The following is a 26,201-nucleotide window of genomic DNA, read 5'->3' as shown; positions in this document are numbered from 1 at the left end:
TTTGGATGTACCGTGCACTATTCAGTGTCCCCTCGACGATCACCAGTGGTGTACGGCCAGTGTAGGAGATCGCTCCCCACACCATGATGCCGGGTGTTGGCCCTATGTGCCTCGGTCGTATGCAGTCCTGATTGTGGCGCTCACCTGCACGGCACCAAACACGCATACGACCATCATTGGCACCAAGGCAGAAGCGACTCTCATCGCTGAAGACGACACGTCTCCATTCGTCCCTCCATTCACGCCTGTCGCGACACCACTGGAGGCGGGCTGCACGATGTTGGGGCGTGAGCGGAAGACGGCCTAACGGTGTGCGGGACCGTAGCCCAGCTTCATGGAGACGGTTGCGAATGGTCCTCGCCGATACCCCAGGAGCAACAGTGTCCCTAATTTGCTGGGAAGTGGCGGTGCGGTCCCCTACGGCACTGCGTAGGATCCTACGGTCTTGGCGTGCATCCGTGCATCGCTGCGGTCCGGTCCCAGGTCGACGGGCACGTGCACCTTCCGCCGACCACTGGCGACAACATCGATGTACTGTGGAGACCTCACGCCCCACGTGTTGAGCAATTCGGCGGTACGTCCACCCGGCCTACCGCATGCCCACTATACGCCCTTGCTCAAAGTTCGTCAACTGCACATACGGTTCACGTCCACGCTGTCGCGGCATGCTACCAGTGTTAAAGACTGCGATGGAGCTCCGTATGCCATGGCAAACTGGCTGACACTGACGGCGGCGGTGCACAAATGCTGCGCAGCTAGCGCCATTCGACGGCCAACACCGCGGTTCCTGGTGTGTCCGCTGTGCCGTGCGTGTGATCATTGCTTGTACAGCCCTCTCGCAGTGTCCGGAGCAAGTATGGTGGGTCTGACACACCGGTGTCAATGTGTTCTTTTTTCCATTTCCAGGAGTGTATATTTCACTATTTTATACATCTAATAAATGGGAATAATAGCCTGTTATTTCTTTTATAAGACAACTGCTCTAGTGCCTGCTGTTGTTCATACATTTTACACTCTTTGTACTTGTGTTAATAAATTTTCTCACAAATCCAGTTATAATAAGTAACACTAGCATAATTGTGCCTAAGAAGTAATGTGGTCCTATGATACAGGGTGTGTACAAAGTCCGGGAACACTTTGAATTATTTATTGCACAAGAACCAAACATTGTACCGATATCATACATATGTCATTTTGAAGAGAAACCCTGAAAATTTTTTTTCATGTATACCGCCACAGCATAGTTTGGTAATTTGCCGATGGTCAGCGCTAGTCGCAAACATGGCAAGTTCAGGTGTGGAGCTAGCTTTTTGCGTGCTGTAGTTCGAAATGTTTCATGAAATGGCCTCCCCGATCATCAGATCTCACTCCGTGTGACTTTTTTTCTGTGGGGACACATTAAAGATCTGGTGTATGTACCGCCTCTACCATGTGATGTAGCAGAGCTCCGGGAGAGAATACGGGAAGCAACTGCCACAGTCGACGATGTCATGCTGGGACGGGTATGGCAAGAATTCGATTACTGTATTGATGTCTGCCGGGTCACTCATGGTTGGCATATTGAATGTTTGTAAAACAAACTTTCAGAGTTTCTCTTCAAACTGTAATATATATGACATCTGTACAATGTTTAGTTCTTGTGCAATAAATAATTCTAAGTGTTCCCGGACTTTATTTACACCCTGTAGAAGTAGAGCTTTGTTAAAATAACTTTGTGATTGACAGATGGCAGGCGTGGAAAGTGTTGGTGTTGTCAGCTGGTATGAAGCGTGCCATGTGCTCGTGCATTTAATAGCTGCTGACACACTATATGTAGATTGTTACTGTCAAATTTTTCTCTTGGGGAGGCAGCAGTGGTAGTAACAATAGTGCTAGTGTTAGTTTACATTAACATAAAAAATACTCTGCAAACCACTGCAAAGTATCTGTCAGAGGATACTTACCATTGTAACAGATATCAGGGTTTCTTTCCTTTCCGTTCACATCTGGAGCACTGAAAGAATGACTATTTCAGTGTCTGGATTTAGTCTAATTCCGTCTTTCCAGTCCCTACAAAAGCGATTAATTGGAGGCTCTAATATATTCCTAGGTTCCTCATTTAATATTAGTTCTTGAAACTTTGGAAGTGTGCTTTTGTATGATAGTTGATATCTGTCGTCTAGCCCTGCCTGTTTAGGTTTATCCACATTTCAGGGCTATTTACCACTGGCCAAACAAAACCTGTGCTGCCCTTCTTTGTGTATACTGTATTCAGTATTTTTTTGACAATCCTATTTTGTATGGTCCCACTCAGGCGAGCAGTATTCCAGGGCAAGTCACATTAGTATTTTGTAAGCCTCCTTTGTAGACTGATTCCATTTTCCCAGTATACAAGTAATGAACTGAAGTTTGCCATGTACCACTCAGCCTGCATAACCGTATAATTTCTTACACCCACAAATTGCTATACCAGGTATTTATATGAGATGACTGTTACCAGTTGTGAATTATTTATATTGCAGCACTGTGACACTATTTTTACATATTGTGAAGTAGATAGATTTATACTTCTGAATATTTAAAGCAAGTTGCTAGCCTTTGCACTACTTTGAAAGCTTATCAAGATGATGATGTCGTTATGCAAGGACAAGTTTCATGCAGCTCTCCACGCTAGTCTATTCTGTGCCAGCCTCTTAATTTTGTGTGGAATTACTGCAACGTGTATCTATTTGAACAGATTTGTTGTAGTCAAGCCGGGTCTGCCTCTACAGTTTTTATTCGCCCCACCCTACACACACACAAACACACACACACACACACACACACACACACAAAATTGTTCCATGAAAAAACTGGCAATTCCTTGATGCCTCAGGATGTGTCCTATCAACTGACCCTTTCTTGTAGTCAAGTTGTGTTATAAATTTCTTTTCTACCTAATTCTGTTCAGTACTTCATCATTACCTATCCCATCTACTCATATGATCTGTAGCATTCCTCCGTAGCACCACATTTCAAAACCTTCTATTCGCATCTTTTGCGAAGTGTTTACCATCCACATTTCACTCCAACACAAGCCCACATGCCAGACAAATATATTAAGAAAAGATATCTTGACACTAAATTTTGTATTCGAAGTTATTAAATTTTTCATTTTCAGAAATACTTTCCATGATTTTGCCAGTGTGCATTTTGTGTGTCCAAATAGCAAAACTGGTCTACTACTTTTAGTGTTCATTTTTCTAATGCCCTCAGCATCACCTGATTTAATTCATTTAAATTCCATTATACTTGTTTTACTTTTGTTAATGTTTGTCTTATAACTGGTGATGGGGGAAAATCATTTTATTTTATGACCTGTTTCATTATTAGCTTCTGAAATGTATCAGTTACTTTACATGTACTTATTGGAAAAAATAGAAACATTTATGTTAAACCTACAAAATCTAATCAATGTCTGCAACCATAAACTTGAAAGTTTTTCAAAAGAAAACATTGTTACAGCTTCATAGTTTTATTCTGAGATGTGATTCTTACAATCTGTCAACACTTCACTGTAGAATGAAAACAGTTGCCACGAATCTATGTTTGAGCACTGCAGAGAAATTGTCTTTAGCACAACACCAGAAATTTGACATTGTCTACATTTCCTGTTGGCGTGGAAAGTTGTTTTCCACTAAATTATGAAGGGATTTGTATCCCTTCATAATTTCTTTGTACCTGAGGAGGTATATATGACAGAATCTTTGTGTGTCAGCATTAATAGAGTTCGTCATTATGATCATATGGTTGAAATAAAAATGTCAAGCTGTGCTCACAGATGAACATGGATATATGTTCATAAGAGTTGTTAGTGTAGTTTGAAGGTACAACACAATGTGTTTCAGGGTTTTTTTGTTTGTGAAGTATCTGTCTCTTTGTTTTTCTAAAAAAGCTTGCTAATTTCATCACCGAAAGTGCCTTTTCCTACAATAATGAAACTGTTTAGGTTGGAATGGAAGTAATTCTTTTGTCTGTCAACATCACATTTGCCAATATTTTTGTACAATAAATCGTACAAAAAATGTCATGTTTTGGAGAGGACTTTAATGCAGAGCATCAGTGAAAATGTGTATTTTTGTAATCTGCAAGTATAAATAAGAAATAAAGCACTTGAGCTTCAGAAGTATGTAAGTCACATGGCACCTTCTCGATTTTGCTTCTATAAATTGGTCACAACACAGGATATGTGACTTCTACCGTCAATGGATTGAATGATTGGTAGAACATTCTGAGCATTGTATATGGCTTGGCAACTGTGTTAAGATTTAGTGTCATGTATCTGTGTCACTTCAAAGTGTATTGCAGCATTCAATAAAAAGTTACTTGGTCTGCCATAATAATGTGGAAGTCCTCTTTATTGCTTATCCATCAGTGAACATGTTTATGTATGTTATACTTAATCCTCTTTGCAGGTTTTGGAGTACACTGGACGGGGTAAAAGCATAATTGACGTGGGCTTGGCCCAAGCCAGAGCTCCACTGACTACAACAAATCACTATTTTGAAATTGAAATTATAGATCCCGGAGAAAATTGCTATATAGCGATTGGATTGACCAGGAGGGTATGGCCATAATTTTCATGGAGCTTTCATTGTTTCAAACGTTTTTATGAGTTACAGGCTTGAAAAAGGAACTAATTTAACTCTTAGATCTATAATTCTGTAGTATTTTAATTCGGGTGATGCTTTGTCCTTTGACAGAAGTATTTTGTTCTTTGGTACAGTTTTCTGTCATTTTATGTGTTTAACTCGTTGTGCTTACCAGTAACAGTTTGCAAGCAAATCTATTGGGATCCATTTCTTTAACCTGTTCTTAGATTTTTGTGTGGGTAATGTCACTGTTCACAGAAAACTAGTCATCTTGTGAGCCTAGGAATTGATGTTTGGTTGTTGTGAATTTAATACTTGTCTTATACTCCTGCATGTTATTAATAATACCTTAAATAGACTGACAAACGGTCCTTAAGTTTATGATCCACAAAATAATTATTTTCATATGGTCCAGATTTCTGACCATTTGTATATCTTTTTTCTTTCTTTTTAGACAATATTGCTATTAACACAGCACTCACAGTGAGTTAGCTTCCACACAAAAAGTTGAGTGCTGATATCGATATTGCACTCATGGACTTCATAACACCACCAGAAAAAGATTGTAACTAAATTTAAAAGTAAAATTTAGTATTAAGATTATTATAGATGTGTCAAATAACTTAGGTCACATGAACACCACTCCCAATAATAAATTAGTTTCTTTTGACATTCACTTTCTCTTCCTTAGTAGACCAATGACATAAGATATGGACATTTTATGTGTGCAACAATACCACATTAGTCTAACAGAACAAGTTACCATTATAGACATTGTAGAGTTTGTGCAATCTGAATTATTTCACTTAATAAGCTTTAATTGATGGATGGGCAATAGATTCCCCATTATCACCTATGTCAGTAGACGTGTATGGGGAAATTTGAAACAAAGCTTCTTATATTTGAATTTCTGTTAAAATGTATTATGTACAGTCACAGGTGTGGTGTGTGTGTGGGGGGGGGGGGAGGGGGGGGGAATGACTAGGCACACCAAGCTTTCTCAAAGAGATGAATAAATTAACATTCAGTTCAATGTGGATATAGATACAATCAATGATTTCCTGGATATTCACACAGGATATTACTAATTCAAAGCCTACTTTTTCTGTCTCGTGTATACTACCTTCCTCAGAGCATCCATTCTGGCGTGAAAATGCCAGATCTCTCTTCATGATCCAGCATATCTTTGAGGTCAAAATTTGTGAGAAGAATTTTTGTCGGGAGGTACATATTGCAAAGAGATTAGTCCAAAACTTATGATTGAATATTCTAAATTAGTTACCTAAAAGTATCAGTAAATAACTTCAAACTATTGACTGATTATTCTTTAGGGGCTCTTCAAATCTCATGATGTGTACTCAAGTTTCAGCCATGTGGCTCCAAGATTATGTACGTTATGCAGAAACAGTGCATGACCATAGTAGACACAGAAGGTGGCATTTGGATATTCATTTTATCTTTTCTTCTATTAAATTTTGGAACCAGTTAATTCATTTGAACAAGGCCTGTGCTTGGCTCGCAGGGGAAGAACCTGGTTTTATGAGGACAGGTACAGTGCTGATTGTCCTGTACAGGCATGTGCTGGTACTAGCCACTAAACAGGAATGACCACAAGTGCGTAGAATACATACAATACATAGAATGGGTAAGATATTCCCCATTACAAGATACCAACCAGTAGCCTTTGTAGCTAGATGGTGGGGCTGCCACCTTTATGCATCCGTGCACACCTGTTTCTCTTTAGGGGTTATGAAAATGGTTCTAATGGCTCTGAGCACTATGGGACTTGACATCTGAGGTTATCAGTCCACTAGAACTTAGAACTACTTAAACCTAACTAACCTAAGGACATCACACACATCCATGCCTGATGCAGGATTCGAACCTGCGACCGTAGCGGCCGTGCGGTTCCAGACTGAAACGCCTAGAACCACTCGGCCACACCGGCCGGCCTACCTAGGGGTTATCATCTCCCATTGTTGCCTTCACAGAACCATGGATCCATCTCTCCAGGTTTTGTGGGGTTCCAAAATTATAGACAAGTGATGAGGAAAATGTGGAAACTGTGGTTAGTGATGAGCATGTTGATCTCATATCAATGGAAGAACTAAAGGTTGTGTTAAAAACATCCAAAAATAGAAAATCTCCAGGGGAATACAACCTCAATATGGAATTATTTAAATACGCTTCATAATCATTACTCATAAAACTACTGAATTTTGTAAATACTCGTTGGAAATACAGAGATGTACCAGAGGGCTGGTAAATAGCAGTTGTTACCCCATTATTTAAAAATGGGAATTGCAGAAATTGTGTTAATTATCAATGTATTAGTCTTCTGAACTCTGGATACGAGATATATGTATAACTAATAACAGACCAACGTTACTTTTGGAGACATTTCTTACTCAAGAACAGAATGGGTTTTGGAAGGGAAGCTCTTGCTTAGACAGTGTTTTCACAGTCTACCAAATTATTGAAAACCACAGAGAATACAGCCATCTGACATACATAGCCTTCATTGACTATGGAAAAGCTTTTGATAAAGTTAAAGAGTTAGATTATTGGAAATTTCAGAAAAGGATAGTATACCCCAGCATGTAATAAATGTAATTCAACACAAGTATATACACAACAAAATGAAAGTACAAAAAGGAAGCCCATTTGTGAGAAACAATTGTTAAGGAGTGAGATAAGGGTGTCTTTTATCACCCACATTGTTTAATATGTACATAAATGATGTCATAAAGACATGGCAGAATACAGTGGTGCACCATTATAAGCTTAATAATAAAGTTACACTCCTGTTTGAAGATGATCAAGTAATTTTGGTGGACTCAGAAGGTAAATTACAGAGAGCAATTTAGTCCTTGCACGAAGTAACAAATGACTATAACATGACAAAATCTACAGATAAAACTAAGATAATGGCATTCTATGGCAAGGAGCATTTAAGAGCAAAAATAATACCTGATGATAAACAGCTAGAGCAGATAAAACTTTTAAATACCAGGGATAGGTCGTCTCATATACCAAACACAATGATCAAGAAAACAAGTTGCAAAAATTCAAGCAGAAGGTAGGTACTATAAATTAGAAAAGAGACAGTACTAAAATTTTATGTGATGGCAGTGCCAGTTCTAGTGTGTGGCTCAAACACTTGAACTCTAGCTGCCTGTCAAAGGAGGAGGATTGGGGCAGCAGACATGAGACTCCTAAGACAACTAGCTGGTTAAAAACTCATAGACCAGATAAAAAATAGAGAAATATGGAATGAACTGGATGTCAAAAACATATTTCAGAAAATAGAGGAGTAAAGAAAAAAATGGCATGAACACATTCAAAGAATGTCAGAATTAATACCTAAATTAACATATAAACATACACCTCAAGGGAAAAGGAATGTTGGGCACCCTAAGAAGACATGGAAATATCACTAGATTGTACTTGAAACTGGAACATGCAAGGATGCTTTAACCAAAATTGGATATTATGATGGTGCTGGGCAGGCAACATTCTGGGAAAAAGGGCAGGGAAAAGGGGGGGGGGGGGTCATAAATACCTTCCAAGAGATATGCTGCCACATGCTCTGTAAAGTAAAGTATTTATTGGACTGTATTGTGCCTAGAACAATGTGTACAGAAAGCTAGCTATTGGTGGAACTGAGGATTTAACAACTCAGTTGTGTTTTTCGTCTGTTTCTGCAAACAGTGAGATTTGTAGTTTGTTCTTCCACATGTAATGCATAATCCTTGTGATATATTGTATTGAACCTGCTCACGAATCACGAACCTTTTGTACAACAGGGAGAGAGCAATGTAGTGTGAATAACAAATATGACCAAATATTGAGTGAACTTACATGTTATTCCTGGATGTTTGCAGTAATAATTTTTGGACTGGCAACTCATGGGTTTTAAGTGAACACTGTTTGTTAGCTTGAATGCGAAATACAAAGGTAATGCTGCATGGGAAAAAAAAAAAAAAAAACTTGTCATGTACCAAGAACTGCACAGATTAGGTCGGACTTGACAGCAGCAATTTGTGACTTTTTAAACTTAATAATGTAACACAGTTGAAATGCTAAGTTTCTGCACTCACTGTTAATAGTTACCCCGAACGTTTGAACAGTACAAATGTTTTTAGAAAACATTTGTAGAGGGGCATGTAGGCATTGTAGGTGCCTTCTTCTTCTTCTTCTTTTTCTTCTTGCCAGTTACTGTCATTACAGGTTAACATCTACTGTTGCTCTATGCATGTTGAGATTCTCTTCAAAAGTTATTGAGAAAGTGCATCAATTACTAATTGACACAGTACGCAGGCAGAAGTCGCGAAGAGAAATGCACCACCATACATATATTACAGGGGGTGGAAAGGCAAGAGGATGGCTGCAGTGACTGTTGTTAAGAATGATGAGGTAAGCTTGGTTAGGAACTTATATATTTCAGCAGGGAGATGATGGCTTATCATTAGTTTAAAAATGGGTAAACTAACCTCTCTTCAGCACATTTATAACTCCAATCAAAATACTGAGGCAGGAGAACACACAAAATACAATATTTAAAAGATTTGCCATGCTCATATTCTTGTCAGTTAATCTTGTTACCACTTACACTTACAACAGCTTTCTTCTCAGAATATAAAAGGTGCCCCAGTAAAATGTGACACATGGTGATTCATGTCACAAGCACCAAAAACTCAGAAACCCTCTTGCTGCAGTCACAAACCAGACAGCATTAGCTGTGCAGTATCACTGCAAGAAAGTGCTCCATCAGTTCATGCTAGGAAAAAGCACTAGTATCCACAATATTCTACCTATATCCATTGAGAATAGCACTGGAACTCAATGTCCTTGTACTTCAAGCAGTTATCTGTCTACCTGAGAAGCCCTGTACATCACATCGATTCAGTTCTCCCTCAAGTAGAGCTTAAAATGCCAGCAACTGAGTCACTTATTTTAGATGTATGGTAACTACTGTTCCTCTCTGTACATATAAATAAAACCATTACATTGCAAGACTACATGTAAAGCAATGGTTTGAAATAGCAAAGTATACTGACAAGCTAGAATACTATGTTCACTCCTCTTCTAGTAGCAGTCTACTTTCAGTCACTTGATGAACAGTGTCCCTAGTGATTGGAGGAGTGTGCAGGTAGCTCGCATTTTCAAGAAGGGTTGTTGACTAGATGCAGAAGGCTATAGGCATATATTGCTGATGTCTCTCTGTCATAGAACTTGAGAACAAATTCTAACCTCAGGTATTATAACTTTTCTGGAGGCTAAAAATCTCCTCTGTAGGAATCAACACGGATTCCGCAAACAATGGTTATGTGAAACCCAGCTTTAGCTGTTTGTCCACGAGACCCAGAAGGCAGTATATATTGGCACCTAGGTTGATGTCATTTCCTTGACTTCTAGTAAGTGTTCAATACAGTTTCGCACCTTGCCTAATGAAAAAAATATGAGTATTGGTAATATCAGACGAGCTTTGTGATGTGATCAAAGAATTTCCAGCAAATACAACACAGCATGTCATTCTCAATGGAAAGAAATTTTCAAAAAGTAACTTTGGGTGTACACCAGAGGAGTGTTAGAGTAACGTTATTACTACTATTACATCACACATTAAAACCCACCAAGAAATGTTTTCGTATGTGAACTCAGCAAAACACAAACATGCCAATCATGACTAAGGGATATTACCAACTATGACAGTAATGCTATCACATATGGGGTGAGTTTAAGTTAGTTACCTAAAAGTAACATCAAATAACTGAGGAGATTTACTTACTTGAAATAATTTATTCTCAGTTCTGAAATTGACTGAACATCAAGTTTCTTCCTAAAAGTGTTCCAGGTAGCTTCCTCTTGTCACACAGCAGATACCTCATCTGCACAAAAATTATATGTGAGAGCATCTACCCCAGCCAATGCACCACTGATGCATTTGTGAAGCTTGTTAACAGTTGCAGGAAGTGGAGGGAGGAACACTTTGTCTTTAACATATCCCCACAGACACCCAAACAGGAGCAGTGTGGGATAGATATGTTGTTACCTCTTGTTGGTAATGTGGAGGGGTTCCATCTTGTTAGGAAATGAATATACCCATGTCCTCTTGACGTTGTGGCATCAGGTGGTTCTACAACATGTCTAGACACGTAATTCCAGTGACAGCCTGCTCATAGAAAAAAAAAAAGTTGGCTCTTATGGAAGTCAACACAAAAGGCATTCACTGTTGGTGAGTCTTATGTATGTTTCCAGACCTTAGTCAGTTTCTGTGCATCCCATATCCACACATTGCAGCACTTAACATTACCACTAAGATGGAACATGGCCTCATCAGTGAACACTATCTTATCAAGAAAATTCATTTTCCATTCTGTTCCCTATCTTCATACAGAACTCACATCGTCTCTGCTTATGATTGTCACTTTAACGCTGGCAATAGTTGCAACTTGTACATTTTGCACTGCAGCCACTGTCATAAAATTTTCCATACCATAGACTGAGGAACACCCAGCATCAAATTTGTCAGTATTCCAGATTTTGGACAGTTCCGCCATGTAGTCTTCCATTATAGTGCAATAAACACCATTACTCTCAAAGCATACATTATATTTGCACAAAGAAAAATGTAAAATACAGGTACTTTCAAATTAGACCACAGCAGAAGTTCTTCATTACAGAAAACAGTCAAAAGGACCATACTACACTGTAGAATATGTGATCTGTGCACTTTATTGAAATTTTGTGTCAACTGTTTTAAAAGGTTACATAGCTGTTAAGATTTCACAGTGAAGTGTTAATTTTTTCATAATTGACTTTATAAGTTGGTAATCAAGTCGGAGAAGACTAAATGATATTGCTGCAAATAGGATAACGTGGAATAAAGTACTATTGTTGTTGTTTTGCTGTCTTCAGTCTGAAGACAGGTTTGATGCAGCTCTCCATGTGAGTCTCTCCTGTGCAATCCTCTTTATCTCTCTATAAATGCTGCAGCCAACATACATTTGAACCTGCTTGCTGTATTCATCTCAAACTTTCCTCCTTTACCAGATTGATTCCTTGACACCGCAGGATGTGTTCTACCAGTTGATCTCTCCTTTTGCTCAAGTTGTCCCATAACTTTCTGTTTTGTTCAGTTTGATTCAGTACTTCCTAATTAGTTACTTGATCTATCCATCTAATCTTCAGCATTCTTATGTAGCACCACATTTCTAAAGCTTTTCTCTTCTTGCCCATTCTGCTAATTGCCCATGTTTCACTTCCATATAAGGCTACATACCAGACATAAGCTTTAAAAAAAAAAATGGTTCAAATGGCTCTGAGCACTATGGGACTCAACTGCCGTGGTCATAAGTCCCCTAGAACTTAGAACTACTTAAACCTAACTAACCTAAGGACATCACACACATCCATGCCCGAGGCAGGATTCGAACCTGCGACCGTAGCGGTCGTGCGGTTCCAGACTGTAGCGCCTTGAACCGCTCGGCCACTCCGGCCGGCCATAAGCTTTCAGAAAAGAATTTGTAGCACATAAATTTATAGACATTGTTAACAGATGCCTTCTTTTTTATGAGATATGCTTTCCTTGCAATAGCCAGTCTGCATTTTAAATTCTCTTAGCTTTGGACACCATTAATTATTTTGCTGGCCACATAGCAAAACTCATCTACTACTTTTATTGTCTTATTTCCTAATCTGATTTCCTCAGAATTGCCTGATTTTATTTTACTACATTCCATTACCTTTGCTTTACCTTTGTTGATGATCATCTGATAAATTCTGTAGAAGATACTACCCATTCCATTCAACTGCTCTTCCAAGTCCTTTTCTGTCTTTGATTATTACAATCTTATTAGCAAACCTCAAAGTTTTTATTTTTTCACCCAGAATTTAAAAGCCTTTCCCAGGTTTTTCCTTGGTTTCCTTTAATGCCCACTCAATGTGCAGACTGAATAACATCAGGGATAGGCTACAACCCTATCTCACTCCCTTCTCAACGTCTGCTTTCCTTTCATGTCCTTTGCCTCTTGCAGCTACAATCTGGTTTCTGTACAAGTTGTAAATAACATTTCTCACCCATCATTCAATCCTTGCTACTTTCAGAATTCCAAGGGTGTAGTCCAGTCAACATTGTTAAAAGCTGTCTCTACATTTTATGGTAAGTTGTAGGCTCAGTATAGGCTTGTGTTTTCCTGCTTTTCTCTGGAACCCAAACTGATCTATCCTGAAGTTAGTTTCTACCATTTTTTCAATTTTTCTGTCCATATTTTGCAACCTAGACTTATTAAAGTGATATAACAATGAAAATAATCAATTTTTGACAGCATAATGTAATTGGATAGATAAAAAAAATCTACTCACCAAGTGGCAGCAGGAGAAACACATTTTTTAGATTAGATTAGATTTACTTTCATTCCAATTGATCCATAGTGAGGAGGTCCTCCAGGATGTGGAACATGTCAGAAAAACAACAATACATGACAAATATTTACAACTAAAACAAATAAGCTAATGTACCATTCCACAGGTCCCAAGTGAAATGATCACCATTTTTTAATGAACACTATATGAAAGTCATTTTACAAATACTAATGCACTGAATTTACAATAAAAAAGTTTTTATTTATTTATAAGGTAATAAACATGTAATACAACTACTGTAATACTTATTTACAATGAACACATTACTGCACTGAAATGGTGCAGAAGTTAGATTGTACACACACATACACACACACACACACACACACACACACACACACACACACACACACACACACACACACGCGCGCTCGCGCGCGCGGAGAGAGACAGATTGTAACTTATGCATGCTTTGGGAGCTCCAGATCTGAATGAAGATGTTCCCTCAATCCATGAAAAGCAAAGCATGATTTTCCATCTGTTCATTACTCAAAATTCTGGGAACAAATTTTGCCCTCCAGCATCTCATTTGCAAATTATCAGTTAAAATGCTTTGTGCAGACCTGTACTAGACACTAAGTTCTTCGGTAAGCTCTCAAATAGTTATTTGCCAGTTTGAATGAACAATTTTTACCACTTTATGCACATTTTCTTATGTTTTTGATGTTTAGGAATGACCTGAACATTGTTGTCTTCTACAGACTCATTTCTGATTTTAAATCACTCATGCACTTGTAAACAGTCTTCAGAGTTACAGCATTGTTGCCATACCCCAATTATCACATTTCACGAGTTACTTTAACACTTTTTTGCAACTTTAAACACAACTTAATGTTCACAAATTATTTAAAATCCATTATTTGTTACAGATTCATTTCCTGCAAATATTTTTCTTTTCTTTCTTTCTTTTTTATTTCGAGGGGGGGGGGGGGGGCAGTTGCACACAGTTTCAAATTTCCACAACTCCCAGATGTTGCTTGTTCATTATAGACCAATAACCAATACTGGGTAACTACATTCCCAGACCTTGTATCATTTCAGTGTGTTTGAGATATCAGACATATTTTGAATGCAGAAAACATGTCTTAAAATAGTCAAGTGACAGATGAGAATTGATTGTCACAATAAGGGCATTAGTCTTTTAAGTTTCACCAGCTATCCATCTCATTAAACTATCTCCCACCCAACTATTACTTAAGCTGAGAGATGATCATATTCATAATAATTTTAGAAAAAGGATAGGTTGCTATTCAGCAACACACACACACACACACACACACACACATTCGTGTAAATGAAACTCTCACAAACTTGACCACTGTCTCTGTCGGTCGAGGCCAGACTGATCTCGGAAGCCAGAGACTCATCTACATCTATATCTACATCTACGTGATTACTCTGCTATTCACAATAAAGTGTCTGGCAGAGGGTTCAAGAACCACCTTCAAGCTGTCTCTCTACCGTTCCACTCTCAAATGGCGCGCAGAAAAAACGAGCCTTCAATATTTCTGTGCGAGCCCTGATTTCTCTTATTTGATTGTGATGATCATTTTTCCCTATGTAGGTGGGTGTTAACAGAATGTTTTTGCAATTAGAGGAGAAAACTGGTGATTGAAATTTCATGAGAAGATCCCGACGCAACGAAAAATGCCTTTGTTTTAATAGTTGCCACTCCAATTCACATATCATGTCTGTGGCACTATCACCCCTATTTTGCTATAAGACAAAATGAGCTGCCCTTCTTTGAACTTTTTTGATGTCATCCATCAGTCCAACCTGATGCGGATCCCACACCATCCAACCTGATGCGGATCCCACACCACACAACAATACTCCAGAATAGGGCAGACAAGTGTTGTGTAAGCAGTCTCTTTAGTAGACCTGTTGCACCTTCTAAGTGTTCTGCCAATGAATTGGAGTCTTTAGTTTGCTCTACCCACAACGTTATGTATGTGATCGTTCCAATTTAGGTTATTAGTAATTGTAATCTCTAAGTATTTAGTTGAATTTACAGCCTTGAGATTTGTGTGACATATCGCGTAATCGAAATTTAGCAGATTTCTTTTAGTACTCATGTGAATAAGTTCACACTTTTCTTTATTCAGGGTCAATTTTCAATCATACAGATATCTTATCTAAATCATTTTGCAATTCGTTTTCGTCATCTGATGACTTTACAAGACAGTAAATGACAGCATCGTCTGAAAACAATGTAAGACAGCTACTGAGATTGTCTTCTCTGTCGTTAATATAGATCAGGAACAATAGAGGGCCTGTAACACTTCCTTGGGGAATTTCAGATATTACTTCTGTTTTACTCAATGATTTTCCATCTATTACTACGAACTGCAACCTTTCTGACAGGAAATCATGAATCCAGTCACTGAGGCGATATTCCACAGGCACACAGTTGTGAGGAACGGTGTCGAAAGCCTTCTGGAAATCTAAAAATATGGAATCAATTTGACATGCCCTGTTGATAGCACTCATTACTCCGTGAGTGTAAAGAGCTAGTTGTGTTTCACAAGAATGATATTCATGTGTGTGATAGTTGAATTTGCATGTGTGTGTGATGTTTAATTCAGAAGAAAGCTTTTTGGCTGACTACTTACTTTTTTAGCAGTGTTTTTGTTTTGCCTGTCAACATTTCCACTATATGGTGAGTAGCAATCTATCATTTTCATAATATTGTCATTATTCCATCCTGGATTTTCCATTGTTTCATAATACTTTTAACATATTTAATAGAAGTCAAGAGTATTATGAATTTCAGCTTTTACATGATAATCACTGAGAATTATAGTGTGTCCAGCTCGCCTGTGAAAACCCACCTGAATACAAAATGGAGATAATTCTCAGTGGTTTGTAGTTTCCTTCTGATAATTACAAAAATATTTTGACACAATAGATGTGCCCTATTTCCAATTTACAATGTTTTCTTAGCAGATTCTTTATCAGGAGGGCAACCCTTCCAAGCTGTTTTCAGCAAATTGTTAGGCATTACTCATGTCCAATGGTCCATCAGAACCACAAACTGTTTAAGAGTTTATCAGTGGATTACACTGGAGTGACACAAAAAGCTAGGAAAATATGTAGCATTAGAAGAAAATCCTTTGTTGTCTAGGTAAGCCTAATACAGGTGGGGTGCAGTACGTGTCCACTAAAGGCGGTTTTGCCTTGGCAGCCGTCCATCCCACTAGCATCGAGCATCACTTGAAGTTATAAAATACAGACAGTGAAGCCAAGATTTGTGTTTCCCATGACACACAAGGTTCAATTATTGTACTGCAGAAAGGACACTGAGGTATATACGAACCTTACAATTGTAGAGGACTGGCAGCACTCATCAGCACTAAGGCTAGGAGCAGTTCATATTATCATGTTTAACAATAACCACATGTGAAACAGTTTGTCTCTCACTATTACCTTCTGTCCGTCGTACTGTTAACCAGTACACTTGTTCTGTAATCAGATGTGTGTGAAAGATATTAGTGATGGGTGATGGAGGCCGGTAAAGTTGCCACAGGGATTACTAAAGGCACTTGGTTTGGAGGGGGGGGGGGGAAGGTGGTAGGTTAGGAGTAGTGTGTGTGTGTGTGTGTGTGTGTGTGTGTGTGGTGTGTGTGTGTGTGTGTGTTCCTATACTTCAGGATTGTGAGACTCTGCAGGTGAATGCTGCCTCACGTGAATTACTAGTTATGTCATAATAAGTAAAGATGATCATAAACTACTTCCAGCATTATAAAAATAAAAATTACCACACACATTACTTTTAGCATAAATCTCAAAGCATATGAAGCCACTATGTCAAATAGAAAAGTATTGTTTGGTAAATGAATACATTCATATGCAAGATTATTAACAGCCCAAAAACTGTTCCTTATTGAAAGCACAGTCCTGCCTCAGAACAAGATAATTTTTTCCTAATGCATCAATTATTTCCCTATCAGAGCTGCTATGTTGTTAGCAAGCAGCTAGTTTCTAAAAATGTTATTGAAGTAGGTTTATCAGCCCCCTGCCCCAGTGAACCAGGGACCGTAGCTATAATGTAGGTGCAACCACAATGGAGGAAATATCTGTGGAGAGGACAGACTGATCTACAGTTCCTGAAGAGCAGCCTTTTCAGTAGCTGCAGGGGAACAGTACAGATGACTGACTGATATGGCTTTGTAACTTCAGCCAACATGGCTTTGCTGTTCTTGTACTATGATGGCTGAAAATACCACACACACATCACTCTTAGCATAAATCTCAAAGCATATGAAGCCAGTTTGTCAAATAGAAAGGTATTGTTTGGTAAATGAATACATTCATGTGCAAGATGCTAGGGGAAACAATAGCTATCATTTTTTCCGCAAGGGTACACAGTTCTATCAAATGTTTAGATGCTGATATCTCTGGACATAAAAATTGTCCCCCATTCAGATATCTGGGTAAAGACTACTCAGGCGGAGGGGGGGGGGGGGGGGGTATCATGCTGTGGGTAACAGTGTGGAATGTTAGATTTCTTAAATGGTTCAAATGACTCTGAGCTAGGACTTAACATTTGATGTCATCAGTCCCCTAGAACTTAGGACTACTTAAATCTAACTATCCTAAGGACATCCACGCTCGAGGCAGGATTCAAACCTGCGACCGTAGCGGTTGCACGGTTCCAGACCGAAGCGCCTAGAATCGCTCGGCTACAGCGGCCAGCTAGGTTTCTTAATCGGATAGCCAGGTTTATCGGATAGCCAGGTTAAGGGTACAGGGTACTTGTCCAGCTCAATATTATGTAAAAATCAACACCTATTTCCTTCAGGCACTGTTTATGATGTATATGTTTTACAGATTTTTTGTTCATCTCAGGTAATGCAGCACACTTTCTAAACAATTTAGAAGTATTTTGAATATTTTTGAACTTGCGTAGGGCCATTAAAAAAATTACAAAGAAATTGATGCATTTTTTTCCCCCCTCCAAAATGCTCCTGTAAATTGAGGTACCATTTAATCCAGTGTTATACATTTGAAGGTGACCAAATTTTTACCAGATATGCATGTCATGATGGCTGAGGTATGAGACCTATTTAATTTGACCTATTATGTATATTACAAGTTTACAAAAGTATCACATGTTACACTTCAATTTTTATAATTTTTTTTCCTAATAAAAACGTAATTTTTTTCTATAATTTAGTTGATTCTGCAATAAAGCTTAGGTCTACTACATAAGTATGGACTATTGCAAGTTACAGAAAAAATTAGAGCAATGCTTTATAAACTTTAGGAAATATTTGTACCTGAATTCTGGAAAATATAACTAGCAGGACATTGCGAATGAAGATATGAGTCCAATTAAACTGTGCCCCAGAACATTGCTGAAGCATAGTCTTCATCCTGCAGCATTTCTTCATCTTCAAGCTCTCTCCTGGCATTCCTTTTCATAATTCTTGCTTCTTTGGTAACTTGAAGAGCAAATCTTTCAGCTTCATGCACCCATTATCTGTCAACGCAAGCAATTGATCTTCCATATTAGAGTCACATTTTATGCCTAAATTTCTCAGGACTTCCAACCTTCCCATCACTCCATCATTGAAACATATCACTGCATCTAGTACATCAACTTTTAATGTATTTAGTCCTACAAAAACATTCTTGGGTACTCTTTCCCATATGCAATGGTTGAAATTTTCATTTGTATTCTGAGTGCCCCCATGAAGACATTTACTAAGCAAAACAGGGTCACTCAGGTCTCTAAAAATTGGTTTTATTTCATTCATAACAGGCTCAGGAAAAGAATGCTTATGGTGGTATATTTGACCACTTTCTTTTGCTGTTTGGTAACCACACCAAGAATCTGCTCCTTTAGGGCAAAATCCACAAACAGGGTGGTCATCTGTGAACAACTTATGAAAGTAGGTGGCCCATGCTGTAACATCATTCAGCGGTGCAATTCATCTAATGGCCATTCCATAATAACTCTGAAGAAGGTCTATTTCAGTTCCTGTCAATATGCCTTGGCCAGACATAGATTTTCCATCAGATAGCGACTTTCCTTTCATTTCTCTTTGTAGCTTCCTCAATGTAGTGCGTATCCTCTTTTGCATGTGTCTACAACATTCCAGTTTTGTTACCAAGGTATCACCATAAACACTGAACTCATTAATTTTATTGAAATCTGGAATATTTTTAGAGCTCCATCACACTCCATACTTCCAGTGTAACCATCATAATTCTTAGAACACTGATGTTCAGTATGTCCTGGCAGGTGTGGCAGTACTTAGATAAGCACTCAGCATCAACAACTTTTCCATTCTCCAGAGAAGTAGCACTTGCAACGATGTTGCCATGTCACATCAAGTACAACAGCAATGTCCCAGGTGCCACTAATATTTACAGTTTCTTCTAATGCACGTTTAATAGATGCTTTAGATACAACTGCCAAGGCACCTAAAAGTATTTTTATGTACTTGCTGAACCACCAAACATTTGAGCAGCCTTTTTTCCTTTTCCTATTGCATGCATTGAATACACTAACTTCAAATTCACATCATATGAATAATGCGCAATGTTCGAAGTCATTTTCGAGGGAAATTTATTGCAAGATATACACAGAACAACTAATTTTGATGCTAAACCTTCCTGCTACTTTGTTGTGCAGTTATTTCCAGACAGCCTACACCATCACATTATTTACATTTTGCCACTTCCTTTATCAAAGAAGATAAGATGCCCACATCAATAACAACAAATCCACTACAGACAGCGTCATTCTTAACACAAAAATTTGAATCACCAGGAGGCGTGCCATGCGGGAGTTTCTTTCCTGAAGGACTGATACATAGATTACTTTCAACAGTGTGGCTTGCTTTGTTTGTGAACTGGTTACCATGGAATTTCCTGTTATTGAATTTCTTGATGCGTGGCATAGCTCATATTTATCGCACACTAAAGGATATGTACTTCCACAAATATATGTAGCACCTGGGCAACAAACATTCAGTAACACGTGAGCAAACTCCTTCAGCGAAACAAAAGTAAATACTAGCAAAGATAATCATACACACACACACTAGAAATCTGCACTGCTACCAACATATACAATGTATCATATGTATAATTGCTGGAAACAGAAAGTTCACGGTTATTTTCAAAATAATACTGATTCCTGTAACAGAAATAAAGGGGGCGTGGTGGCATACATGACTGTAACTTTAAAATTTGATGTATATAGGTCATTTTTCGTTTGAAACCCTATAATGTGTATACCAGTGTAATCAGGAAAGACTATAGAATTTAATAAGATCATAAAAGTTTTGATTTTTCCACCATTTATAAGTACCCTGTATTCTTAAAGATGAAGAGATTGAAAGAACATATGATGAAATAAAAGAAAGCATTTAGTTAGTTAAGGGAGATGGAAATTTAATTGTGATTGGGAAATGGAATTCAATAGTAGGAATGAAGAGAATGAAAAATAGTAGTAGAACATGGACCAGGGGGCTTGGAATGAAAGAGGAAGCCAGGCACTAGAATTTTGCAAAGTATAATTTAATCATCACTAGCACTTGGTTTCAGAATAATACGAGGAGCGTGTATACAATGAAGAGACTTGGACACATTAGAAGGTTTCAGATAGATTATATAATGGTAAGATAGAAATTTTGAAATCTGAAATAAAATGAGGCATTTCCTGGAGCAAATGTGGACTCTGGCCATAAGTTATTGGCTATGAACTACAGATTAAAATTGAATAAATTGCAAAAACATAGGAAATTAAGGAGATGGGACCTGGATAAACTGAAATAACCAAATGTTGTTGAGAGTTTGGAAGGTAGCATAAGGCAACAATTACTGTGTGTGTGTGTGTGTGTGTGTGTGTGTGTGTGATGCTTAACAGCTAGTCTAAATACTGTTTTCTGTTGCATGTTGCTATGTGCCACACATCAATCAGTGATACGAAAGTGGCTGCTTCTCCTTTACTTTACATATTTCCTGTTTGCCTTTCTTTTACTTTACTTCCTGTTTTATTCCATCCAGGATTTTCCATTGTTGATACAGAAAACAGATGTAATTTTGAAAGGTGATATAGTGAAGGTAGCAGAGGGTCAAACAGGTAAAAAGACAAGGCCTAGTAATAATCCTTGGATTGCAAAGGAGATAGTTAATTGATGAAAGGAGAAAATATGAAAATACAGCAAATGAAACAGGTTACAGGGAGTACAGATGTCTAAAAAATGAGACTGACACAAAGTGTACTGTACCAAAGCAGGAATAGCTAGAGGGCAAATGCAAGGCTGTGGAAGCACGCTTATGTTGGGGAAAGAGAGATGTCATCTGCAGGAAAATTAAAAAGACCTTTGGATAAAAGGAGTTAGCTGTATGAATATCAAGTGCAAAGATGGCAAGCCACTACTAATCAAAGGGAAAGCTGAGAGGTGGAAGGTGAAAGAAATTCCCTGTACAAGGGAAATGAACTTGAGGCCAAGATTATAGAAAGGGAAGAGGAAGTAATAAAGATGAGAAGGGAGATACGATACTGCGAGAAGAATCTGACAGAGCATGGAAACCTCTAAGTCAAAACAAGGCCTCTGGAGTAGAAAACATTTCCTTACATTTATTGAGATCCATGGGAAAGCCAGCTATGGCAAAACTGTTTTCCCGGGTGCACAATATATATGACACAGGCAAAATATCCCTTTTCTTCTTCTTCTTCTTCTTCTTCGGCACTACAGCCCTTGGTGAGCCTTGGCCTCCTTAACAATCTTATATCTCTCTGTTCTCAGCTTTTTTCTTCCATCCATGGATCCCCATCTTGGCGAGGTCAGCCAGCACATTGTCCATCCATCAAGCTCTTGGTCTGCCCTTCCTTCTGGTGGAATACAGTCCGGCATTCATTATTCATTTGGGCATCCTATCTTCCGTCATCCTCTCCGCATGTCCTAACCAACATATTCTCTGAGATTTGATCAATTTCACTATATCTTTCCCTTGTGTAAGCTCCTGTATATCATGGTTGTATCTGACTCTCCAACCTTCTGCCTCTGTCACAGGCCCATAGATTTTTCGTAAGATTTTCCTTTCAACCATGTTTCTGAACCATATGTGGTAACAGGTCGCACAAGGGAATAGTATACTCTCAATTTAGATGTTCTTGCAATTAGAGTGTTCTTGAGTATCTTTAGCTTTACATAATAGGCTTTGTTTCCTGCTTGTATCCTTTCCTTAATACATTTTCTCATACTATTATCATTGGTTAGGAGCACACCTAAATAATGGAAGCATCTGGCACCTTTGAAGCACTTACCAGAGGTCTTCAGGTCCTGTGGTATTCTTCTAGTTTCAGAATTGGACATAACCATATATTTTGTCTTGCTTTCATTTACAGTAAGTCCAGTTCTTGTTCCTTCTGCTTCCATTTGTCCATGTATTTCTTTAAGTAGTGTTACATCCTGCCACAATGGCAATATCATCTGCATATATACATATCTGGCTGGACTTCATCATTATTGTTCCTCTTTTATCTACTTTTTGTATCATACTATGCAGTGTTAAGTTAAACAGGACTGCAGAGAGGCCATCACCTTGTTTCACTCCATCCTCAAAGTCAAACTGCCTGGTCATTCGGTTATTCACTTTTGCTTTTGTATCCTTCATCGTTAGCCCGATTAACTTTCTCAGTTAACCACAGATGCCCAATTCTTTCAGCCCTTTATACAATGCTGGTCTATTAAAACTATCAAATGCTTGTTTAAAGTCAATGACCAGGAAGTGGATATCTATATCATATTTATAAAATTTTTCCATTATTTGTGTAACAACAAACAACTGATCAAATGTACCTCTGTTTGTTCGGAATCCACATTAGTATTCTCAGAGTATCTTCTCGGAGCACTTTTTTATTCTTTCATTCAGCACTCCAGAGAAAATCTTATATACTGTATTCAGTAGGGACATGCCTCTATAGTTTTCACAATTCAGCTTTTCTCCTTTCATATATATTGGGCATATTATTCCAGTATTCCACTTCTCCGGCATGCTTTCATTTACCCATATGTTCTTTATTAGTTTAAATATTTCACGTCTCAGACGTTGCCCACATGATTTTATTAGTTCTGGATTTTGGATTTTGTGCCTCATCCCTTTCAATTTATTTTGCCTCTGTGTTCTCTTCCTGTTCCTGTGTACCTCTTGGGGCCTGATTGTTGTGTCTAGACAAGACAGTCTAGACACAGGGTGAGGTTACCGAAAGGGCACGCGTCAACTCACGCCGACTGGCGCGAATTCTGAAACAGGATAAGTTATGAATGCACTAAAGAAAAGTACGTATCTAAGTTAATACTCAACTTTTAATTCCATCATTGTGGTACATCGCTCTTGACGATACAAATGAGACTTTAATTACAAGCACTGTAAGGCTAATGGCGCCTTGCTAGGTTGTAGCCATGGACTTAGCTGAAGGCTATTCTGTCTCTCGGCAAATGAGAGAAAGGCTTCGTCAGTGTAGTCGCTAGCAAAGTCGTCGTACAACTGGGGCGAGTGCTAGTCCGTCTTTCTAGACCTGCCATGTGGTGGCGCTAGGTCTGCAAGTACTAACAGTGGCGACACGCGGGTCCGACATGTACTAATGGACCGCGGCCGATTTAAAGCTACCACCTAGCAAGTGTGGTGTCTGGCGGTGACACCACACTGATCTAAGTTTTTGTTGAGCATATCTTCAAAGTATTCTGCCCATCTTTGCAATATTTCTTGTTCATCTCTTATTATCTCATGGTTTCTGTTTTTGCATGCATTTTGTTTAGGTAGAAAATTTTTTCTCATCTTTCCCACAGTATAATAGAATTTCTTCGTTTCATTCTGTTCCTTTAATTCTTCTATCTCTTTAAACTTTGATGTCAGCCATTCCTTTTTCTTTTTCTTGCATATTCCTTGGGCATTGGATCTTAATTCTTTGTACACATCCACATTTCTTCTTGTTTCTCTCTGTATCATTCTCAGTCTTGCTGCATTCATACGTTCTATTACTAGCCTCCATTCATCATCAAACCACTCATTTCGAGTATCTCTTCTCATCCCGACTATGTCTTCTGCTGCCTCTTTCAGTGCTTTTTGGATCTTAGTCCATCTCTCTTGAATTCCCATTGTTTCCTCCCTGAGTCAGTGCATCTCTAACTTTTGCTTGGTATGCTTTCACAACTTCTGGGTTATTCAGTTTTTCTGTGTCCCAGTTTGTATTTTTCTCCATTCCAGGTTTAGGTATTACAGATAGTTTCTCTCTCACTACAGCGTTTACAGCATAGTGGGCTGAGTCACAGCTAGGGCCCCTGCAGCTCCTCACATCAATAATTGACGTGGCATGCCTTTACTAACACATGGTCTACTTGATTGACTACTCCACTTACATTTGATTTCCGTGTTCTGAGATGTATTCGTCTATGTGGCAAACGTGCTCCTGATGATTAGATTATTTTTAGCAGCGAACTGACATAACATTTCTCCATTCTTGTTACTTTCTTCTTGTAGTGTGTATCTCCCAGATACTCTTCCATATTCGCTTCGCCCAACCTGTGCATTGAAATCTCCCATAACTAAGAACAGATCATACTTTTGTACTTCATTGCATGCCCTTTCTAGATGTTCATAAAACTTTTCCTTTGTTTCTTCTTCTGCTTCCTGTGCTGGTACGTATGCTGTTTCCCTTTCACTCTCTATCTGCTAAGTCTTTCATTTATGGGTTCAATTTCCAAAACACTTTTACCAACCTCCTTTGTTATTATGAATCTTGTTCCAAATTGTCCTGTTCTTCTATCTGGTCCACGATACAGCAGAGAATACTGGAGCGTATCTATATGTCCTTGTCCTTCCCATCTTATTTCTTGTAGCACTACAGTGTTGTACTTGGAGGGGTATAGGAAAAGGAGTCTAAAGTTTTAGGAAAAGGTATACAATTCAGAAAAGTCACCCAGGATCTGCGAGTGAAGAGAGACTTGCCAGACAGGATGAGAAGGAAAGACTAGTTGTTGGGGACTGTACTGGATGAGATTCGAAAACCTGAGAACTTAAAGATAGAAGACAGGGTAATATGCGAGACAGAGATTGCTGCTAAAACATCATGCACAAGTTAATAACAGTGTAAAGCTAAGTGCATTGTATGTAAGAGAGGTGAGAGGGGGGATGTTAAAAAATAGACAGGTCGGAAATGAAAGATGTAGAAAACTAAAATGGAGTGAAGAAAGGAGTAGTTGCTGTGAAGAAATGCTGATATGGAATGACTTAGTGTAAATTAAGACCAGGGGGATGCTGAGGACCAAGGACACATTTTAGTGCTAGTTCCTACCCTCGGAGTTCTGAGATGCTGGTGTCTGGGGGAAGAATCCAGATGGCATGTGTGGTGAAACAGGCACTGAGATCATAACTCTCATGTTGTAGAGCATGTTCTGCAACAGGATATTGTACATTGCAGGTATACACCCTCTGCCTATGTCCATTCCTCCTAACTGATAACTGAGTGGTACTGATGCTGATGTAAAAGGTTGAACAGTGTTTATATAACAGCTGGTATATGACATGTCATTTTACAGGTGGCTCTCCCTTTGATAGTATATGCCAGTTACAGGGCTGGTATAGGTGGTGCTAGGAGGGTGCATTGGCAAGTCTTACAGCAGAGACGGTCACGGGCAGGAGTCATAGGGTAGGGAGACAGGTGCAGAAGGAGCACAGTGTCTGACAACGATATTGCACAGATTGGGAGGGCAACAAAATGCTATTAAGCTATTCTAGGTGTGGTGGGCAAAATCTCAGATAGAATGGATCTCATTTCAGGGTATGGTTTTAGGAAGTCATGGCTTAGTTGAAGTAGCTGAATAATACATTCAAGACCAGGATGATACTGAGTGACAAGTGGTGTGCTCTAAAGTTGTTTTTTGGAGGAATCCGCAGTACCACAATTGAATGTGATGGCCTGGGAAATCTGCTTTTGAACTAGGCTGGTGAGGTAATTAATGTCCAGTGAAGGCTGAGGTGAGAATGCCCCACTGCAGGACTTGCCCTAGGCACCCTCCTACCACCAGCTGTACCAGCCCTGTATTAAAAAAACATATACTTTCAAAGGGAGAGCCACCTGTGAAATGACACGTCATACAGGGTGAAGCGAAATTCGTGCACTCGGGCTTCGCAGAGTGACTC

At 38.8% G+C, this 26,201-nt stretch overlaps 1 protein-coding gene across 4 annotated transcripts in view; it reads left to right on the top strand.

The window, feature by feature from the left end:
* Nucleotides 1–26,201, top strand: part of LOC126184617 (SPRY domain-containing protein 3-like) — a 164,961-nt gene that overhangs the window by 68,274 nt on the left and 70,486 nt on the right. For all 4 annotated transcript variants that reach the window (XM_049927075.1, XM_049927074.1, XM_049927073.1 and 1 more), the window contains exon 4: nt 4,434–4,583. In XM_049927075.1, the coding sequence (XP_049783032.1) occupies nt 4,434–4,583 (150 nt within the window). The remainder of the gene's footprint in view (nt 1–4,433; nt 4,584–26,201) is intronic.

Source organism: Schistocerca cancellata, chromosome 4, assembly GCF_023864275.1.
Source record: "Schistocerca cancellata isolate TAMUIC-IGC-003103 chromosome 4, iqSchCanc2.1, whole genome shotgun sequence".
NCBI classification, from domain to species: domain Eukaryota; kingdom Metazoa; phylum Arthropoda; class Insecta; order Orthoptera; family Acrididae; genus Schistocerca; species Schistocerca cancellata.
This window is presented reverse-complemented; position numbering and strand designations above follow the sequence as displayed.